Consider the following 23,727-nt stretch of genomic DNA (forward strand, 5'->3'; position numbering starts at 1 on the left):
ATAAAAAATAAAATTATTATTATTAACAAGGACTACTCAAATGGGTCCACAGGCCAGTAGGGCTTTCAAGATATCGCTAATGAATATTCATGTATACAAAACGTAAGAATGTGTGATGCAGCTTCCTCATTTACTTCCCAGATTTACAATAAAGTTGTCTTGTACCTAATACTTTATACATCAGTTCAGTTTACTCTATAATAAGCTAAAGTACAAAATATCAATAATCACCTTACAATAACTTTACTACAATTGCCTACCTTGCATGTACTAGCACCTATATTAAAACTGACTGTTACATTACAAACTTTAGACCATACAAACAACCTTTACTACAACTACATATTCCTTAAAATTTGCTATAGGAAAATTGAATTCTTGAATTTTATAATCTACATTTGGTGGCAGTCCACTCAGGCTAAAATGCTTTTAAAGCTGAGGTTCTCTTTCTTAGTGTGTCCACTTTATATTGCATTGAGACTGTATTCAAGCAATCCTTGGGTTGACAGAATTCAATTTACACATGAAATATTGCCAACTTGACACGGATCTGTGGGTCGCCAAAGCTTTCTCAGGAGTTGGACATACACCATGGCACAAAGCACATGGCTATTAACGGCTCCAGATACTCTAATCACCAGAAGAGATTATTATCTAGATTTCTTAATTAATGCTAAACTAGCAGAAGTATCAAAACTGAGGTAAACCGTGCTCAGTTTTACAGAGTTCTGTAGTTTTACAGAGTTGAGAATTCTGTAAAACTGAGCAAGGTTTACCTCAGCTTTGATACTTCTGCTAGTATTAATGGATATGCATAAGAAAGATTTGCATTCCGGTAACCCCCATTATATGCAAATCTCTTTCATGCATATTCATTAGGGATATCCCGAAAACCCTACTGGCCTATGGCCCTATTTGAGTAGCCCTGCCTTAAACTAAAATCATGTTTGTTCAAGTATAAGACATAATCACTTGTGGGCTGCTTTTTGGGGATTTTTTTTAGGTTAGATTTTGTAATTAGTGTATGATTATGGTTTTACTGTGTATAATGTTTGATATTTGTTTTATGTGTATAACCACTTTGGTAGTGTTCTCTGGAAGTCAGCATATAAAATGAATAAATCAGATCAAGTCATGGGTTTGTACTAGTTTGGATGAAATGTAGCTTCTCAAAACTTCTATTTTTAAATGCTTGTATAATTTGATTATAAAATCTTGAAATTTGATATTTCAGGAATGCAAGAAAAGATTACATAAATGCAAAATATATTGAAAGAAAATATGCAAGGAAGAAATATTGTGATAATGCAGTTAAACTACACAATCTTTGTGAAGCAGTCAAAGGCCGAGACATTTATGGACTAGTACAATTGTATGCTGATGGTGTGGATCTAACAGAAACCATTCCACTAGCAAATGGACATGTAAGATATTTGGATTTCATTATCCAGCTTTTTCTGATAACTTTTCTTGTGACGTTATTTAATGTGAATAAAAATAGCAGTGCAGGAATTGCTTTTTTAACGTTCGATATATTCACATTTAAGGAAGTCTAACATTTTTCTTTAACCACACTGATGGATCATGCACCATATTTTGTGTATGATCAGGGGACTCCCAACAGCTTTTCCAGAAAGCTTTTAAACACCTATTGGGTAAACAATGGTTCTAACATGCTGCCAGACTTTTACCACCTTGTTTTAGACCTTGATATGATTTTTCTTTCACTTTTTCAACATACTCATTTTTTTTTTTTAAACCTTTTTTGGTATTTCTTTAATTATTTTACTGCTCTCTCATCTTTATTCATGGTTGCAGCTTTGGCTATAATAAAACACTTTGGTACTTTGCTATCAGGTTCTAGGTTTAGTTTTCCCCTTAATGTATGTTCTTTCTCTTGAAATAATGCTATAATGCTCTCTCAGTTCTCTGGATCATGGTTAATAAGCAAGCAAGTTAGCAACTTTGAGGTAACCAGATACTTGCAAAAGATGTGTCTCGCAGATCATTACAAGAGCTACTACAGAAATGAGAGGGTCCTGATAAGTCTTTGGCTTTTCCTATTTCACCTACTTTTAGACTAATAATACTTTCATCACATCAAAGTTTGTTTTATATGTGTCTGACCTATATTTCATAATTGTAGCCTGAATATTTACATCTTTTTTTCATATCTGAAGTGACTAATGGTACAAAAAAACTGAGATTTCACTATGATGAAATATCTTTTCCTAAAGGAAACTTGGCCCAACCAAATTTACAATGATTACAAGGTGGTGCCGATAAGTCTTTGGCTTTGTAAAGAAAACAACAAGCTACAGGAATGAAAAACTTTATGTACTCTACATATTCACCACTGAACTCTAACTTTAACCCATCCAAGAAAAGTTATTTTGGTTGTACACAAACCACTCATCCACAGCTATTGTGGCATCCTTAATACTTTCTTCCCTTGAGGTGTTTCTTGAGGTTAGGAAGATGTAGCAATCTAAGATGTTAGTGAAGATCTGCCAGTATTTGCTGAGTAATGACTACCTTGTGAGGAACGGCATTGTTTTGAAGAAACAAGATTCCTTTCAAAAGCTTACCTTTGTCCTGAATCTTGTCAGGGGGGTAAATCAGTTTTTATTGTATATTGTACTAAGGTGACTGAATGATTCTCAAAACTACAAACTCATTTTCCTCTCTACATCTCTTTATTTAGTTCTCTGCTTAATTTAAGGTTTAAGTTTTCTACATCTAGGTCCTCATTCTTTGATTTGAGATTTCAGGGGTTTAAAAAAAATTTTCCTGCATTGTTTTTCAGTTTAAAATTTGCTTTCATATTTTTCAGATAGACTCTTTAGCAGCCATTTTTTTCTGTTACTGAGTTTTCTGTATGCCTTTTTTCTTAAGAGTATATAAGAACATAAGAATAGCCTTACTGGGTCAGACCAATGGTCCTTCCAGCCCAGTACCCCATCTTCATGGTGGCCAATCTAGGTAACAAGTACCTGGCAAAACCCCAAATAGTAGCAACATTCCATGCTACCAATCCAGGGCAAGCAGTGGCTTCCTCCATGTCTTTCTCAATAGCAGACTATGGACTTTTCCTCCAGGAACTTATCCAAACCTTTTTTAAAACCAGCTACATTAACCACTCTTACCACATCCTCTGGAAATGTGTTCCAGAGCTTAACTATTCTCTGAGTGAAAAAAATTTTCACTTATTGGTTTTAAAAGTATTTCCTTGTATCGCTTCATGGTGTAACCTGACCTTGAGTATTACGTTCAATTCTGGTCACCATATCTCAAAAAAGATATAGCGGAATTAGAAAAAGTTCAAAGAAGAGCAAACAAGATGATAAAGGGGATGGAACTCCTCTCGTATGAGGAAAGACTAAAAAGGATAGAGCTCTTAAGCTTGGAAAAGAGATGGCTGAGTGGAGATATGATTGAAGTCTACAAAATCCTGAGTGGTATAGAACAGGTACAAATGAATCGATTTTTTATTCTTTTTTATTTACTCCATCAAAAATTACAAAGACTAGGGGACACTTGATGAAGTTAGGGAAATACTTTTAAAACCAATAGGAGGAAATTTGTTTCACTCTGAGAATAGTTAAGCTCTGGAACGCATTGCCAGAGGATGTGGTAACAGCGGTTAACATAGCTGGTATTAAAAAAGGTTTGCACTATATCAAGCAACTGGGTAGCTACGGAGAACTAAAAATGTAACCCATACATACTAATAAATTCTTTCTATAGAAAGCAAAACAAAGATAGTGGTAATGCACTTATAAAATATATTTATATGGAAAGAAAAAGCCTCAAAGAGCTTCAAAACCATTATTCACCTAAAAGGTTTATAACACTCTTTCATTGTTGGCAAAAAAAAACCTTCCAAAAAATCCAATTGTGTCAGAATCTTTAAATCAAATCAAATTTAAGAAAAATGTTTACTTAACTGATAACATATGACTTGGTGTTGCTCAATAGAAATAATGTTCTCCTTAGCAACTCAATATGTTAATCATCTTGAATGATTAACTGTCATCATTCAAGGTGAGTTAACATTTTGAGTTGTAAGGAGAACATTATTTCCATGGGCCAGAATTCTTAAAGAATAACTAACCCTTTACACACCTTTGAGACCCTCTCAAGGAACATTGCTATCCATATCCTCATCAAAAGAAATTGTACGATGTGATACCCGCCAGCGAGCCTTTTTAGGAGTAGCCCCCACATTCTGGAATTTACTCCCAGAGGGGCAACATCTAACTCCAGACTACTACAACTTCAGGAAGTAGGTGAAAACCTGTCTCTTCACCCAAGCCTTTAATACATAGGGTGATTGACCACACACTCATTCTGCACCAGGACTAGCTTGCTGGACATACTGAAACTAAATCAGTTCCTTCTATCTTATTTAACTGTATAATCAACTTGCTTTCAATTTAGGCTCCCTTCTGTTTATCCCAACAATCTCTGTACCACCCATCTTGTCCCCATCTAATAACTGCACTTAGTCAAGTTTCAAGTTTATTAAAATTTTGATATACCACCTTATCATTTATTTCAAGGTGGTTATACATTTTAAAATAGGGCAGAAACAGATAATATAATTTAACTTAACTTTAACAAAATAAACATACATGATTATATAAAAACAATGACATACACGACTGGACGGACGAGTACGAGTGGAAAAGAAGGGGAGAACTACAATGATGAAAGAAAAGTAAGATATTAAAGGTATAAACAAAAGGGTGGGGTTAAAAACAAGTAAGTCCAATAGAAGTGGACTCGTAAAAGATAAAAAGTTTTTTTTTAATTTCTAAAAATCCTTAAAAGGACATTTACACTTGAAAGGCATCTTTAAAAAGGAATGTCTTAAGGAAAAATTTAAATTTCTGAAGATTAGTTATGTCTCTTAGAGCAGTGATTCCCAACCCTGTCCTGGAGGAACACCAGGCCAATCGGGTTTTCAGGCTAGCCCTAATGAATATGCATGAGAGAGATTTGCATATGATGGAAGTGATAGGCATGCAAATTTGCTTCATGCATATTCATTAGGGCTAGCCTGAAAACCCAATTGGCCTGGTGTTCCTCCAGGACAGGGTTGGGAACCACTGTCTTAGAGCATTTGGTGCTGAGTTCCATAGGGTCGGGGAAACTACTGAAAAGGTAGTGTTTCTTCTAGTGTTAATATAGTTCAAGGCTGGGATTACTAATAAATTTTGCTCCGAGGAATGAAGAGATTGCGATGTGGCATATGGTATCAAAATTTTATTAATGAATTCTGGCTGTCCAGTGTTTCTTGTTTTAAATATCAATAATAGAGTTTTATAAATGATATGGTGATGGATGGGAAGCCAATGGGATTTTATCAGAAGAGGAGTTACGTGGTCGGATTTTTTGGCCTTATAGATGACTTTTACGGCTGTGTTCTGGATTATTTGTAGACATTTTAACTCATTTTTGGTAATACCATCATATAAGGCATTGCCATAATCCAGACAAGAAACAACTAGTGAATGAATTAAAGTATTTAAGGCAGATATATCAATAAATTTAGTTAGAGAGCGTATCATTCGTAAATGATAAAAACATTTCCTTATAACTACTTATATGATCATGAAAAGTGAGAGATTCATCCAAAGTAATACCTAGAAGCTTGATACTTTGTACTGTATGTATTGGAATAGATTTGATTTTAACAGGAGAGGGAAGATAACTATCTTTCTTGAATTGACAGACCATTGTTTTGGTTTTAGTGGTGTTAAGTGACAATTTGTTTGAGTTTAACCAGTCATGAATCTTGTCAAGTTTTATGTTGATGGAAAGAATATCATTTGGATCATCTAAGTTGGATATCATCTGCATAAGCGAAGACGATAAAACCAATTGATTGTCCTAGTGTGATTAATGGAGCCAGGAAAAATTAAAAAGAAGTGGGGGAGAGTATGGATCCTTGTGGTATACCGTAGTTGTTTGTGAATGTGTGAGCTGTTGAATGATACTTTTGAAGTGCGGTCCTTGAAATATGAAATAAACTAATTAAGGATTTGGCCAGTAATCCCTATTTCTTCTAGTCGATGAATTAGCAAAAGATGATCGATTGTGTCAAAAGCAGAAGATAAGTCAAGAGAAATTAGTAAAATAAAATAATAATAATAATAACAGTTTATATACCGCAGTACCGTTAAGTTCTATGCGGTTTACCAAAGATTAGTGAAGTACAAGTTGAGAGAACTTAAGGGATGAGAGAACAAGAGGGGGATAGGGCAAGAGAACCGTTATAGAGGGGAAAGAGAGGAACGGGTCAGCTGTCTAGGTACTTCAGGAACAGGTGAGTTTTGAGGCGCTTCCTGAACCCCTCGTATGGTGATCTAGGTGGTAATTAATGTTAGTGAGAAGACCTATTAAAGAGAGTTCGGTTGAGTGATGTTTTCTAAATCCAGTCTGATTTGGGTGTAAAGCTTTTGTGCTTTCCATGAAATCAGATATCTGATTGAAGACGATCTTTTCAGTAACTTTTGATAAGAATGTGATATTAGAAATGAGATGATAATAAGTACATTCAGTGGCACTATTTTTCGAGTCTTTTATGATTGGATATATAAGGGCTTCCTTCCAGGATTTTGAAACAGAGCTAGTAGTCAAACTAGTAGAAACTAATTTTAGAATGTGGGGACCGAATGCTGCAAAGTATCGTTTAAGAATAGTTGAAGGAATTGAGTCGGTGCCAGCGTTTTTTGTGTTCATGGAATTGATTATTCCCTGAAGTTCCAAAAGTGAGGGGAGTCTAAAGTTAGCACATTTGGAAAGGAGTACGCAGAAATTTTGTGTAGCTGAGCCAGAGGGAGTAGGTAATGTTAAGTTATCGAAGGGTTGAAATGTGGATCTGATGTTTTCAATTTTATTCAAAAAGTAATCGGTCAAAGATTGAGCTGATAGATGTGATAAAGAGTTGGGGCGTTTTGAGTGGTCTGTAGTCCTTCGGCTATAGGATAATCTGTATTATAGAAAATAATTATCATCATATCTTTATTGTTTGAATGTTCTAATGTGTAATTATTAGTTGTTTCATAAGTATTATGCTGACATTGTATTATATTTAATTTGTTAACAAATTAAACGAGGACGCACAACATATAATATGTTCATATAATGAGTCAAAATGTGTGATCGTGGCGCCGAGGTACCCCTTCTTCAAACTTAACATGCACCCAAAAAAGGGAGAAAAAGCCTCAGACTAATGTAGCAGAATAGAACCAAAAGGTACAAAACAAAACTGCTTTTGATACTTTCACTGGCAAAAAAACTCCCTCACAGAACAGCTCAGGTTTAGAAAAGGGCAAAGTCACCCGGAGGCACATTCAAGGACTTAGCTGACAAAAGACAACTTGTGCTCCAACACGTTTTCTCCAATTTTCCCAACAAGCGACCTTGTTTCACCAGGGGAACAAACAATACCATCTTGAAAAGTGCAGCCACACTGAGACCAGCCCCAGAACAAAGGAAACAGACAAGGGCACTTAAAGCCCTCCCTCCAACACAGACCTCACTTCCGGTCCGAATCAACCAATCAGCACTCAGCTCAGCTCAGCTCAGCTCTTCTCAAACACAGCTGATTGAAGAAAATCAAAATATCAAAAAAGAAAAAGCAGCAATGTCAAATAATTCCACCTTAAAAAAAATGTTTGCCACTTCTGATTAAGACCCAATGGCCACACTGTTTGTAAAGAAAATATCAAACGTTGTTCAGTTTGGTAAAGTTTATTCTTCATAGATCCCCTGCACAACGGAGGAACCAAGGAGTCTATCAAAACATACACCACCCATCTAGAGGCACATGTGGTGGATCTCTTCAATGTAACTTCCCTTCGGTAAGGAATTTCAATCACCATCCCTTCCAACATGACATCACACACTGATTGCATTTGTAGTGACCCGCCGGCCCCCTGTATTGATCAGTCCATATATCAACTTTGCACAATTTATCATTCAGGTTCCAGTCCCTACTGTAAGCCACCATTCACAGTACATCATTCAATTTGTGGTGCGTTTGTAAAATTGGCCAATATTTCTTAACACTCTGGTTAATAACTGAGGACATATGAGAAAAACAAAGCACACAAACCACAGACTGTTCCTGCTCCTGTTGTCTCCTATATGTCAACAACTGTTTCCTGGGGTTACAGCGAGCTCTTTTCTACGCATTTATGCCCTCCATAGACAATCTATTCATGGCTAACTTTGAACAGAAATGGATATATACTGCCCAAGGATTAAAAATGCGAAAAAGTGGTACAGGTTTATAGGCGACATTTTCTTCATTTGGGATAACACGAAACACAGCCTTTTGAACTTTGTGAACTTTTTGAACACCTGTCATTTTTCAATCAAATTTGACATTACTTACCATGCTACTGAATTGCATTTCTTGGATGTTAAAATCATTTTGTCAGATCAAGGTTTTCGCACTACAGTTTTCACAAAAAAAAACCAACAGACTGTAATTCTTTGCTCCATTATTCCAGCATGCACTCGGGGGCTTTAAAAATCAGCCTTCCTATGTCTCTGTTTCTTGTTTACAGAAGAATTTGTGACACTGTTCAAGAGTATGACACGTAAGCAAAACTATTGACACGCAGGTTCACAGTGTGGTGTTATCCCAGAAGAATTGTGAAGAAAGCGGAGAAAAGAGCTCGCTGTAACTCCAGGGAACAGTTGTTGGCATATAGGAGACAACAGGAGCAGGAACAGTCTGCTATCTGGAGTGATATAGGTGCTTCAAGATTTCCTTTTATATGCTCGGGAATTTTTGGCTCATGAATTAATTTTAAAAGTTCTAATCCTGAGCAGCCAGGTTTGCTCATAGGTGGATAAAGTGTACATGAATGATGGCACATGATGCAAACAGTATTAAAAAAATGTACTAATTTTATTTATTTCCATAACATTTATCAAAAGATTATTGCATCATCGGTGGGAGTCGTTACAGGCACCAAACACTGGAATTTCTGGCAAAGAATCCCCATCCTTTAATTGTTCACCAATATATACCTTCAGACCAGCATGACATCATTACTTGTCAGCCAATCGGCCGACGGAGGCTGTCTTTAGGTTTAAACAAAGAACTTCTTTTTTGACACCGAAAAAGTTTCACAAGTCATATTTTTGTTTACCTTAACTTTCTAAATATGCATAAAATATTATTACATATAACATACCCAATACCGTTTTTGTCATTCTCAAAACTTAAATCAGACAGTTCGTCTGTGTTAAAATCAGCCTGCATTTCTCTTCAGCATCTGCTGATAAATTTGTGTCCCTGTCAGCACCAGAAGAAGGAAGAGGCCTACTCCCCCCCCCCCCTTCTATGCTGGAGGTCAAACCAGCTGACCCTTTCTGCTCTGAGTCTCTCAAAGACTGGTATAGTGTTTCTGTCTCTAACTATTTCCAGATGTTGCCTCTTAGGATTTCTCCTTAAAGTTTCTTCAGGCTTAAAATATATAAAATATTTAAAATTAAGTACCGGGCTCGGTCTTGGGCCCGATCCTGTTAACATATTCGTAGGAGACCTGACTCAGGGGCTTCAAGGTAAAATCACATTATTCACCGATGACGCCAAACTATGCAACATAGTAAGTAAGAGCACTTTGGCCGACAGTATGACGCAGAACATACTTCTATTGGAACATTGGTCCTCGACTTGGCAATTAAGCTTCAATGCTAAAAAATGTAAGGTAATGCACCTTGGCAGCAGAAATCCATGCAAAACTTACACACTCAATGGTGAGACCTTAGCTAGGACTAAGGCAGAACATGACTTAGGGGTGATCATTAGCGAAGACATGAAAACTGCCAATCAAGTGGAGAAGGCTTCATCAAAGGCAAGGCAAATGATGGGTTGTATCCCTAGGAGTTTCGTCAGCTGGAAGCCCGAAGTCATAATACCATTGTACAGATCCATGGTGAGACCTCATTTGGAATATTGTGTCCAATTCTGGAGACCACATTACCAAAAAGATGTGCTGAGAGTTGAGTCGGTTCAATGAATGGCCACCAGGATGATCTCGGGGCTCAAAGATCTCCGGTATGAGGAAAGGCTGAACAGATTGCAGCTATACTCACTCGAGGAACGTAGAGAGAGAGGAGACATTATTGAAACGTTTAAATATATCACAGGCCTTATCAAGATGATATCTTCTTTCTTAAAGGACCCTCGGCCACAAGAGGGCACCCGCTGAAAATCAGGAAGTACTTCTTCACCGAAAGGGTGGTTGATCACTGGAATGAACTTCCACTTCAGGTGATTGAGGCCAGCAGCGTGCCAGATTTTAAAAGGAAATGGGATACACATGTGGGATCTCTAGGGGGTAAAATCAAGGGGGGCGGGTCATTAGAGTGGGCAGACTTGATGGGCTTTGGCCCTTTTCTGACGTCATCTATGTTTCTAATCATTTTCTCATCATTTATACCACTTATCACACACACAATCATTCGTGGGATCCCATACACACATCCAACACGGTATATTGCATTCATACAATACATATAACTATCTGTATTCAAAAATATGAAACCCTATATCTTCCACAAGCCAGACTGAGAGGTCTGGTATTAATTAGAGCCACGAGGCTCAAAGTGGGAAACGCAGAAAGAACAAAGAACAGACAGAGACAGAAAGTCACTGACACAAAATGGAGTCACTAACTCAAGACGGAGTTCTTAATACCTCTAGAAGTATGTTATGCATTACCTGATTTCCTCTATTGTCAAGCTTAATAGCAAAATACATACAGAGAATATTATTATGCTTTTCCTTAATATTAATCTGTAGTGTGTTTTTCTGGCCTTGGCTACATCCATATTCAGATTTTTATTCACCAACTTTTTGTATGCTTCAATTGAGCGTGGCCTTAACTAACACATATGCTTGTATCTAACTAGTTACCCAGAACCATACAAAAACCCGGCATTTTTGTAGAAAAAACTTCACAAAATACCGCACCATGTCCTGCACACTATCCATTCCATTAGTGCCCCCTTCAACCCACAAGCGAAATCTTTCCCATTAAACTGATATTCTATCCAAATTCCAGCATGATCTGTCAAAAGGATCGGATCTATGCTAACATTTGTAATCTGTTGAATTAAGTGATCTGAAACAAAAATATAATCAATTATTGAAAACGATTTATGAACATGTGAGCAAAAGGAAAATTCACGAGCATTAAAATGAAGAATCCACCATATATCTTTCAATCCACATGAATACACAAATTATCTAAAACTAATGATTTTAATTGCTTACTAGGTTGTTTATCCAATAATGGATCCATGACAGCATTAAAATCTCCTGCTACAATTAAATTAGATGTAGCCAATGACAGAATTAATTGTTGGAGTTTAAAAAACAAACACACAAAAACTCTGCCTGATTTGAATTAGGAGCATAAATATTAAGAAGCGTCAGAGCATCGTTTCCTGAAGTCAACTTGAAGCCATCTACCCATAGGATCAGTTTGAACATAACCAAATACATCAGTACACCTTCTATTAATCAGGATAGCCACGCGGCCTTTTTCCCCACTGCAGGGGTAAAATACAGTGTTTGATCCACCCCCTTCCAATTTGACAGACTCGCCTGATGAAAGATGTGTTTCTTGTATAAAATAAACATCTGTCTCTTGTTTGTTTGTTTTTAAAAAAATTTATTACTTTTTTCCTCTTAATGGGGTGATTGAGTCCATTGATGTTTAAAGAAAACATTTTTAAAGCCATTTCATTAACAATTGATACATATAGAATTTACAATCCATACATGCAGTTTCACACTGTTTCAAATGACAAAGAAAAACTCCCCATCCATCCAGGACTTCACATCCCCCCAACCCTCCATTCCCCCCCTTCCCCCTAAAGTTAATTTTTATGGTGAACCTGGATCAGTTTAATAGATCCGTAACCCCATCTCCCTCTCCCTTATTTTCCCCACACTGAATCAATTACCTAAGGCGTAAAATTAATCACAAGTAGATATAAAATAAACATAGAACTTAGTAAATATTTATTAATTAATTGATACATAGATCAAACAATTTATAGTAATCACTTTCCATAACATACTTTCCCTCACATAAAATACCATATAATTTATATGAACCTTAAATCTAAAATATTATTAGTAACTCCAATTAATTAATTTGGAAACAAAGAAAACCTACCGTAATCAATACGATAAAGAAAAATCTTCCTGTTTCTTTTCTTTTCCTTACCCTCCCAGAACTAATTTCATAAAACCTCATGTTACCACCATCCCTTATTAGTACATATTAACTTAAAGCCACGGAAAACCATGAAGGAAATAAAGATCCCCCTACCATTTTGAAATACAATATTATAAAATATAAATACGGTCATAATTTCCATAAGTCAGTATATCTTATTAAAATAATCCCTGAAAAAGTAAAACATGTTATTACAAATTCAGCTTCTCTAATATACCATGTAAAATATGAATTATGCAATCAAGAATGAATAAATATTAAATAAGTAATGATAATACATTAGAGTATTAACTAAAATATTCATAAATTAAAATATTGATAATTTCTGAGATGAATTCATAAATATAGTAACCTTAATATACCATCAACTTTCCTACCGATGCTAGATTAACCCAACTAATTTAAACTAACAATAATGTCAATATATTGCTATTCTTATTAACATTATATGATTTAATTCCCTCCCCTAGCTTCCCAATTATAACCAAAGATAACAAATTAAACTAATAATAAAACATTCAATACATCCTCACTAAATTATCCATCTGACTTGCTGAGAAGCATATGTTTTCAGAATGAACCTGCTTAATCAATTCATTGCTGCTTTCTTCCGTATTACAGCTCACATGACTCCTGAAGCCTCTGGATTTACGAGCTGACTCCTCTTTTAATAAGTATGTAAACCCCCATAAGGAGATATCAGTATCCAGTCTTTAACACTTCATGCCAAAGAAATGATACCAGCCTTAACAAGAGTAGATTGAAGCAGTTCACTTCTATATCTGAGACTATAGAAATACTGAGAATGAAGCTGTTATTTTCTTTCCTCGCTGAAATTTTCTATCTGACTCTCGCTGAGAAGCACATGTTTTCCGGAGTGAACCAACTCAATCAATTCACTGCTGCTTTCTTCCATATTGAGACTGAGAATGAAGCTGTCATTTTCGTTCCTCGCTGAAAGTATCCATCTGACTCTCGTTAACAAGCATTTGTTTACCAGAGTGAACCAACTCAATAAATTTATTGCTACTTTCTTCTGTATAACAGTCCAGATAACTCCCGTAGCCTCTTGATTTATGAGCTGACTCCTCTTTTAATCAGTATGTGATCCCCCATAAGGTGATATCAGTATCCAGTATTTCACACTTCATACTAAGCAAATGATACCAACATTTTCACGCATTTTACCTCCACCTTTGAAACTACAGAAATATTAAAAACAAAATTGTCACATTTTTTCCCCTTGCTGAAATTATCCATGTGACTCTCGCTGACAAGTATATATTTTCCAGAATGAACAACTCAATAAATTTATTGCTGCTTTCTTCCTCATTACAGCCCACATGACTCCTACAGCCACTAGGATTTATGAGCTGACTCTTCTTTTAATCAGTACGTGATCCCCCATGAGGTGATAACTGTATCTAGTCTTTAACACTTCATGCATAACAATTCACTGCTGCTTTCTTCCGTATCAATACTGAGAATGAAGCTGTCATTTTATTTATTTTTATTTTTTTTAATGCTATGCCTGGATAATTCATTTATGACCATTTAAAAATAAATGGAAAGAAATTAATCTTATTATACAAAACTTGAAGAATCTGATACAATCAATCGCTATTACCAATTGTTAACTGAATTAACTCTTAACATTCCATGAACGGTTTTATGTCTTATGACTTTGCTCTTGATTTATAAATTCTTCCAATTAACAGGATCCTGATAATGATTTGTCCTGTTATTAAAAGTAATTTTCATTACCGCAGGATACATTATCCTGTATTTTGCACCCATTTCTCTCAACTTCAGTCTCAGCTGCAAAAACTGTCTCCTCAGTGTGGCAGTTTGCTTAGCGAAGTCTGGGAGAAATAAGATATGTGGATCTCTCCAGGGTAGTGGATGCCTGGAATGCGCTCCCGAGAGAGGTGGTGGAGAGTAAAACTGTGACTGAGTTCAAAGAAGCGTGGGATGAACACAGAAGATTTAGAATCAGAAAATAATATTAAATATTGAACTAGGCCAGTTACTCGGCAGACTTGCACGGTCTGTGTCTGTGTATGGCCGTTTGGTGGAGGATGGGCAGAGGAGGGCTTCAATGGCTGGGAGGGTGTAGATGGGCTGGAGTAAGTCTTAACAGAGATTTTGGCAGTTGGAACCCAAGCACAGTACCGGGTAAAGCTTTGGATTCTTGCCCAGAAATAGCTAAGAAGAAAAATAAAAATAAAATAAAATAAAAAATTTAAATTGAATCAGGTTGGGCAGACTGGATGGACCATTCGGGTCTTTATCTGCCGTCATCTACTATGTTACTATGTTATAGTTTTTGACACTTTTGCTGCTGACAAAATTTCCAAAACTTGCTGGAATCTCAGAAGCCTTAATATTAACGGTCTTGGACCCTGCTGATTATGCAAAGCTCTTGAGGGGAGACAATGAGCTCTTTCTATTTCAAGGGGGTACTTAAATTGTAATGAAAGAACTTCTGGTATGAAAGGGACAGACTTAAAAATCTCAATTTGTATACTTTAGACTAAAAGTGAGAGAGGGGAGATATGATAGACGTTTAAATACCTATGTGGTGTAATTGCGCAAGAGTTGAGTCTCATTTGAAAGGAAACTCTGGAATGAGAAGGCATAGGATGAAGTTAAGAGGTGATAAGCTCAGGAGTAATCTAGGGAAATACTTTTTTACAGAAAGGGTGGTAGATGTGTGTTACAGTCTCCCGGATGAAGTACTGGAGACAGAAACTGTGTCTGAATTCAAGAAAGTGTGGGACAGGCACTTGGGATCTCTTAGGGAGAAGAGATTGTGGATGGGCCATTTGGCCTTTATCTGCAATCATATTTCTCTGTTTCTGTTTTACCTGATAGCACACAGTCGCTTTATGTACCTACTTTTTTGTCTGACATTTTTAATGAGCTTTTTCACTAGTAACTTTAAATTTGTTGAAGATGTCACGTTTATAGCAGTTCTGTGGCATGATTGTTATAATTTTGTAGGCTAAACTTTTGTATTTAGTTTTAATGGTTATACAAATGCCATGTTCAGGTAAACTTTTCTTAAAGTTGTAATTTTGTTTAACTTTTGAAATATCTCCAAATAGTGATTACTATAATTTAACTTAAATTTGTAGGAGCAAGGAGAAAGTGCACTTCATCTTGCAGTAAGATCTGTAGACCGAACCTCTCTTCATATAGTTGACTTTTTAGTACAAAATAGGTAAGTGTTATATGTAAAATATCAGTGAAAGCCATCTTGTTGCAAAATAGGTTCTATTTTGAGTGAAATGAAGATACTAGATCATGAATCAATATGGAAAGAGTTCTAGTTCTCCAAAAAGGTGTACACCACTTAATAATAATCTAAACCTATCAAACTTAGGGGCAGATGTTGAAAGCTACTGAAGCCAGAAGTATACTGTTAATGAGGGGCGCTTGTATGTATGTTACTGGCTACATGATGCAGAAAAGAGTGCCACCATAGCAGTTGACTTGCACAGTACACATAAGTTCACAGTATATGATCATGAATAGTAATAAGGACATTAGGTATTCATCTACAATGCACAGAAGTAAATGGGAAATTTTAACACATTCACCACTAGGTTCAAGGCAGCATAGAAATATTTATTTATTTATTTATTTATTTCGATTTATATCCCGTTCTCCCAGTAGCTCAGAACGGCCTACAAGCAAACATTCACAGTGGTGTAAATTTTGACAATACAAAGATTATACAGTAGTTCAAGTATGGGGATTATTCAGCAATTTAGGTACAGGTTAAGAATGGACTATACAGCAATTAAGTACAGGTTAAGAGAGGACTATACAGTAATTTAAGTAGAGGTTCAGGATGGAGGGGGAAAGGGAGAAGCACGGGGTAGTTTAAGGGGTAGATTGCAGTTGTCATTTTAGTTGAAGAGGAGGGTCTTTACTGCTTTCTGGAAGGCCATCAATGAGTTCTGTGATCTGAGTTGCGGGGGGAGTTGGTTCCAGAGTTAGTGGATGAAGTGGCTGTAGAAGCATTTGTGGGCGGTTTCTGACAGGAGTTGAGAGGATTTTGTCCAGTTTTTGAGATTACTGCCGTTTTTTTAAATTCTACAACCATAGCAGATACCTGCAACTTCAAAAGGCAGAACTGAAGTAACATCTGTGCACAGAAATAATAGCGACTTCATTATAGACATGTCTGAAGAAAACATAATTACCAGTACATATCTATTCATGTTGCTCTATGCATAAATAAGTCTTGTGAAAATTTTAGATGCAAGAAATTTTTGTGAGGCTAATATTTATGCACAGAATTTTTCATTTTCTTTGATTGTACAAAGTGAAGTCATCCTTTTAGCAAAACTTTTGTGGGCATGTGTCTGGCAGGCATTCTCTAATTAGTGTTCATGTTCGTCTTACTTTGAAGTTGCACTTCATTAGCTTACTGCATCACAGCAGAACATTTTCTCAATAATCTTTTGATAGAAGCCATATATCCAGCCATCAGTGGGTAGCTCTACCCTAATGCTCTCTGCATTGACCTCTTGGTTATCCAAGTTAAAACGCTAACCATAGATATATTTCACTGTAGGAGAAAATTATGTTGAGATTTCTCTGATTTTAATACTTTTTTTAATACCCCTTACCTCCTCTTCACTGTTTGATTCCCTTTCTCAGTCTAGGGTTTGAATGTAGCACTCTCATACCTCTATGGTCTTATGACATTCCTATTGACTTGTGCATAAGTCTTTAATGACACAATGCAATTTCTTTTCTTCATAGTTCTTTTACTGTTTTTCAGATATTATCTATGCAAATATCTTGTGAGTATCAGGGAGCCTCTGTAGTTGTGTCTCGTTACCTCATAGGGACAGGGAAAACAGATTGTCTTTAATACATGCTAAGTCCTAAATTACAGGAAAAACAAATTTTCTCTTTTGACAAATGTACAACACTATTTTAGTGCTAGTCACCAACAATAATTATTTCCAACATATCCATCTTTTTGAGCTTCATTAAGTGTACTTTTCAACTTTGGAGGCAAGTTCTCTTAATTATCCCCCTTTTTTTACAATACATTACATCCGACCTCTGGGTGCTGTCAGTAATTGGGGAAGGATACTCTCTTCATTTCATTCAAGTTCCACCAGAGCTTCCTCCAAGAGAGTATCCTTCCAATCCATCCCAGACCGCCCTTCTTCTTGAGGAACTTCGCCTCCATGCCATCGAGGAAGTTCCCTTGAAACAGCAGAGCAGGGGGGTTTTACTCCCGTTACTTCCTAGTTCTGAAGTAAACAGGCAATCTGAGACCCATTTTGGATCTCAGGGCTCTCAACAAATTTTTAGTCAAAGAAAAATTTTGCATGTTGTCCCTGGCGTCCCTATACCCCCTTATAGATCAGAACAATTGGTTATGTTCTCTGGATCTCAAGGAGGCTTATACTCACATCCCCATTCATCGACCTCCAGTCAGTATCTCAGATTTCGGGTGGGGAATCTGCATTACCAATACAGAGTGCTACCCTTTGGCCTGTCTTCATCTCCCAGAGTGTTCACCAAGTGCCTGGTGGTGGTAGCAGCAGCTCTAAGGAACCATGGTCTTCAGGTGTTCCCCTACCTAGACGACTGGCTCATCAAAGATTCAACATCTCAGGGGGTTATTGTAGCAACCTAACAGACTACGTGGTTCCTACAAAGCTTGGGATTCGAAATCAATTTTCCCAAATCCCAACTTCAGCCCTCTCAGAATCTACAGTTCATCAGAGCTGTTCAGGACACTATCCAACTAAGAGCGTTCCTTCCGCAACAACGTCTGGAGGCTCTTCTTCAATTCTGTCATGCAGTGTCTTCCCGCTCTTCAATCTCAGCGAGACACATGATGGTACTCCTAGGTCACATGGCCTCCACAGTACACGTGACTCGTTTTGCCAGACTTCACCTCAGAATTCCTCAGTGGACCCTGGCATCTCAGTGGACATAGGCTTGTGACCCACTCTCTCGACACATTACAGTCATTCCTTCGTTGAGACAGTCTTAGTGGATGCTCTCTTCCAATCTCTCCAGAGGCTTGATGTTTCAAACGCCTCATCATCAGAAGGTCCTCATAACAGATTCCTCGATCTACGCTTAGGGAGCTCATCTCGATGGTCTCCATACTCAAGGCCACTGGACCAGTACAGATCGTCACTGTCACATCAATCTGTTGGAACCCAGAGTGATCTTCAGTGCTCTCAAAGCTTTTCATCATCTTTTTCATGACCAGGTAGTCCTCATTCGGATGGACAACCAAGTCGCCATGTACTATGTCAACAAACGGGGGGGGGGAGGGATCTCCCTCCCTCCCTCTCTCCCTCAGGAAGCTCTGAAGGTTTGGGACTGGGCAATCCTCCACAACACCTTCCTCAAAGCTGTCTACATCCAAGGGGCGAAAAACTGGTGGACAAATTGAGTTGTCTTCTGCAACCTCATGAATGGACACTCAATTCCTCGCCTCTTCATCACATTTTTTCACAGTGGGGAACGCCTCAGAGAGACTCTTTGCATCTCCCCACAACCACAAACTGCCTCAGTTCTGCTCCAGGATATAATCTCTTCATCGCCTCGAGACAGATGCTTTTTTACTGGAATGGATGAATCTTTTTCTGTATGCATTCCCTCCATTCCCTCTCATTCTCAAGACTTGTCAAGTTGAAGAATGATCATTCTACCATGATTCTGATATCTCCTTGGTGGCCGAGACAACCTTGGTACTCCCTTCTACTTCAACTCAGCAGCAGGGAGCCATACCTTCTACCAGTTTTTCCGTCTCTGCTTACACAGAGTCAAAGATCTCTTCTTCATCCCAACCTGCAGTCTCTACACGTGACGGCTTGGTACCTCTCTCAGCATAACTCCTCTTCAGTTTTCTCAACCTGTTCGGGACATTTTAGAGGCTTCCAGAAAGCCTGCCACTAGGCAATGCTACCACCAAAAATGGACTAGATTTTCTACGTGATGCATCTCTCATAACAAGGAGCCTCGAGATACCTCATTGTCTTCCATCTTGGATTATCTTCTGCACTTATCTACCTCTGGCTTCAAGTCTACATCCATTCGAGTCCATCTTAGTGCAATTGCTGCTTTCCATCAGCCTATCAAAGGGAAACCCCTTTCTGCATCCTTTTGAACCAAAGGATACAGCTTATCTGAAATATCTCACTTGGAAAGTGGTGTTTCTCATTGCCCTCACATCTGTTCGAAGAATCAGTGAGCTGCAAGCTTTAGTTGCTGATCCACTTTTCAGAATTTCATCTCAATCAATCCATTGTACTTCCAGTATTTTTTCCAAGACCTCATTCTCATCCTGGAGAATCAGCTTTTCGTACCCTGGACTGTAAATATGCTTTGGCCTTCTATTTAGAACGTACCAAACCACACAGATCTGCTCCTCAACTTTTTTTCTCCTTCGATCCAAACAAGTTGGGACATCCGATTTCTAAGTGAATCATCTCCAACTGGATGGCTGCTTGTATCTCTTTCTGCTATACTCAGGCTGGACTGCATCTACAGAGTCGAGTCACAGCCCACAAAGTCAGAGCCATGGCGGCTTCAGTCGCTTTCCTCAGATCCACTCCTGATGAGGAAATATGCAAAGCTGTCACCTGGTTCTCTGCTCATACTTTCACCTCTCATTATTGTCTGGATGTTTTCTCCAGATGGGATGGCCATTTTGGCCAGGCAGTATTACAAAATTTATTCTCCTGAATTGTCAACACTCCCACCATCCCATTATGGTTAGCTTGGAGGTCACCCACATGTGAGAATAGGCTGCTTGCTTGTCCTGGGATAAAGCTCAGATACTTACTGTAACAGGTGTTATCCAGGGACAGCAGGCAGCTATTCTCACAACCCACCCACCTCCCCGGGTTGGCTTCTCTGCTAGTTATCTGAACTGAGGAGACTCGCCCTGCGCTGGGTGGGAAGGCACTCACGCATGCGTGGTGTGTCCAGATTCGAAACTTCTACGTTTCTACAAGCAAATCTGCTTGCGAGGCTGTCCACATCCGGGCTCTGTGGATGACGTCACCCATATGTGAAATTAGCTGCCTGCTGTCCCTGGATAACAACTGTTACAGTAAGTAACTGTGTTTCTGTTTGCTTGGGATCTTAATGTGGTTCTCTCTGTTCCTATGAAATCTCCCTTTTGAGCCTCTGACAACTTTCTCCCTCAAACTTCTCACTTGGAAAGTAATTTTCCTCATAGCCCTCATGTCTGCACACCGTATGAGAGAACTTCAAATACTTGTATCGGATCTTTCATTTACAAGATGTTATCATAACAGGGTGGCACTTCAAACACATTTGAAATTCCTTCCTAAAATGGTATTAGAATCCCACCTCATCCAATCGATAGTTTTGCCTGCATTCTTTCTAATACCTCATTCCGATCCTGGCAAACCAGCCCTTCACAACTTGGACACTAATGGCCTCTTTTATGAAGCCGCACAGCAACAGCCCCGAAGCCCTTTAAAACTCTATGGGCTTCGGGGCCATAAGTGCAGCGCTAGCGCTAGCGCGGCTTTGTAAAAGAGGCCTTAAGTGTACGCTGATACTACTATTACTACTACTATTTATTATTTCTGTAGTGCTACCAGGTGCACGCAGCGCTGTATATTGAACATGCAAGAGATGGTCCCTGCTTGAAAGAGCTTAAAATCTAAATTATGCCAGACACACAGGATGGCTCGATATATGGTGCTTATGATTTACTATCTGGCCTCTACTAATCCACATAGAATATTCTTCCAGCTTGGTTGCTTTTGTTCCTAATCAGCTAGGACAGTGTCTCTCAAACTTAGTTCTTTAAGCTATGTATGGGTAACTGTAACAACAGCGAAACTAAAGTAGATAGAATAGAATTGCTAATCAATGCGATGGATGTGCTTGTTTTTGAGTGCAAATTAACTCAAAACACAGCTCGATAGTTGACAAGCAAACACGCATTTCATCATCCACCATCTGTAGTTCTCATTTATTCGATTTATTTTCTGTCAGAGCTGAAAATCCAAGTTCAGAAAGATAAGATGATCCAAACGGTAAAATTCTGGAATCTCTCATGGTACACTGGGAATCTCTTCGGGGCACACAGTTTAAGAGACACTGAGCTAGGAGTTGCTGTTTCCAAGAGAACCATCTTCACTTGTCTTGCAGACTATATCTCCTTCATGTATACATGCAGTCCCCGGGTTAAGAACGAGTTACGTTTTTAAAGCTGTTAAGTCAGATTTTTTTGTAACTCAGAACTGTAGATTTTAAGATTCTTGCTGCTTACCACTGCTCCCAGCTGTCAAAAGAGCCAACTGTTCCTACCAGTGTTCTCTCTAAGGTATAGCATGTACAACCGCATACTGTTCTTAATGTAACCATGCATCATTCCTGAATGTGCTACAGGAGAAGTGTAGGAGTCTATGCCACTGGATATACTGCTCAATGAAATGAAGCAGCAACTGCTTTCTTAAGTATGAGTCGTACTTAAGTCCGATGTCTGTAACTCAGGGACTGCCTGTACTCAGACTGGGCTGATGCTGCAAGGCCTAGCGGACTAGGTCCTTTAAGATTTTTATGTGGATCATTTTACTTTTATGTGGATGATATTAGTGTACCTTTGGAACTTTGACATTTTCAAATAAAGTCCATTTAGGAACATCATCATTCCACAGAGTTTCTTTTGGTTTCTTCTGGATTTTCTTCTCTGTGGAGATTTTGGGGGTCATTTTTTATTTTTATTTTTTTGCAAGGCCATGTAACAGCCCACAATGTATGGGCTATGATAGCCTTAATGGCTATTTTCACTCTGCATCTATTGAAGGAATCTGCAAAGCATATTGGTCCTCAATCTATATCATTACTGTTTAGAAAACAACTTCAGAAGAGACAGTCAGTGTGGGGAAACAGTTCTTCTGTATCTATTCTCCACTTAAAACCAACTTTCTCTCCCAACTCCTGTAGGGTTTCACCAGACTTCTATATATTCAGTGTTAAACCTCTTCAAGAGGCATGATCCTGGCAGCTTGGGAGTCCCACATGTGAAATATTATCCCTGCTTGTCCTTAGAGAAAGCAAATTTGCTTTCCTATAGAAGGTGTTTTCCAAGAACAGCAGGCATATATTCTCACAACCTGCCCACTTCCCCTAGTTGGCTTCTTAGCTTTGTTACTGAACTGATAGTCCCGTGAGGCCAATATCAGCTGGGAAGGCACCAGCACACGCGCAATAAGAGAACTGCCTTTAAAGATTTAAATTGATGGTGCACTTAGCAGTGTCCATACCAGGTTCTGTGGATGACATCACCCACATGTCCTCGGAGAACACCAGAAACAAAGTAGTATATTTTCTTTTTCCATTTCTTAAATAGTATGCCCATGCTAGTTTTGTTGGTTTATAGATTATTAGAAGTTTTGGTAATATGGAAGAGATTTTAAGTACTAAATTTAGTAGTGTTCTTGTAAGACTCATAGAGACAGATGGCAAGGCCTGAAACAGTTTAGTACTAGAAATGGAGGAGACAAGTGTTTTAAAACATCCATGGCATGTCTGGGACTGATATGAAGGGCAGTGGTATGAAAAGAGTTCAAAGTTCCTGTAAAAAGAAATGGGAAGTAGAGATATGGTGATGGATTAGGTATGGGAATTTGTATACTGACCTGTCAAAAGTAGATTAATTGCAACCAGATAGCCTAGATGGGACAATTAAGTCATTTTCTGTGATCATGTAGTATGTTAACATATATATAGAACCAATAAAGTAATTGTAAAGAAATGATGTTATAAATTCTCCTCAAAATATTAAAATAGATGAATAGAAAGAATACCTGTATTTATTTGACATCCTCAAAATATTAAAATAGATGAATAGAAAGAATACCTGTATTTATTTGACACAAATTTTGTTAATGTATTTTTTTTAAATTAAAGTTGCATGTTTTCTTGTTTTTAATAAACAGTGGAAATCTTGACAGACAAACTATTAAAGGCAGTACAGCCCTTCACTATTGCTGTTTAACAGATAACGCAGAGTGCCTGAAATTGTTGCTGAGAGGAAAGGCTTCTGTTGATATAGGTAAGAGTATCCCATAGTTGAAACAAGTATGGAGAAATTTTGCTTTTATTAAGAGTCTGTAAGTAGTAGCATTAACATCTTTCAGATTTACAACAGTAAGGTTAAACTGTGAAAAACAGAAACATGATGGCAGATAAAGGCCAAATGGCCCATCCAGTCTGCCTATCCACAGCATCCACTATCTCCTCTCCGTAAGAGATCTCGCATGCCTGTCCCATGCTTTCTTGAATTGAGACAGAGACTTTGTTTCCACCAGCTCTACTGGGAGACTATTCCATGCATCTCTTTCTGTAAAAAAAAAAAATTATTTCCTTAGATTATTCCTGAGCCTATCACCTCTTAACTTCTTCCTGTGCC

At 37.9% G+C, this 23,727-nt stretch overlaps 1 protein-coding gene across 9 annotated transcripts in view; it reads left to right on the top strand.

The window, feature by feature from the left end:
• Positions 1–23,727, top strand: part of ASAP2 (ArfGAP with SH3 domain, ankyrin repeat and PH domain 2) — a 317,096-nt gene that overhangs the window by 226,685 nt on the left and 66,684 nt on the right. For all 9 annotated transcript variants that reach the window (XM_033936956.1, XM_033936958.1, XM_033936962.1 and 6 more), the window contains 3 exons: positions 1,235–1,424; positions 15,416–15,501; positions 23,255–23,370. In XM_033936956.1, coding sequence (XP_033792847.1) covers positions 1,235–1,424; positions 15,416–15,501; positions 23,255–23,370 — 392 coding nt within the window. The remainder of the gene's footprint in view (positions 1–1,234; positions 1,425–15,415; positions 15,502–23,254; positions 23,371–23,727) is intronic.

The sequence above is a fragment of the Geotrypetes seraphini genome, chromosome 3 (assembly GCF_902459505.1).
Source record: "Geotrypetes seraphini chromosome 3, aGeoSer1.1, whole genome shotgun sequence".
In the NCBI taxonomy this organism is placed as follows: Eukaryota; Metazoa; Chordata; class Amphibia; order Gymnophiona; family Dermophiidae; genus Geotrypetes; species Geotrypetes seraphini.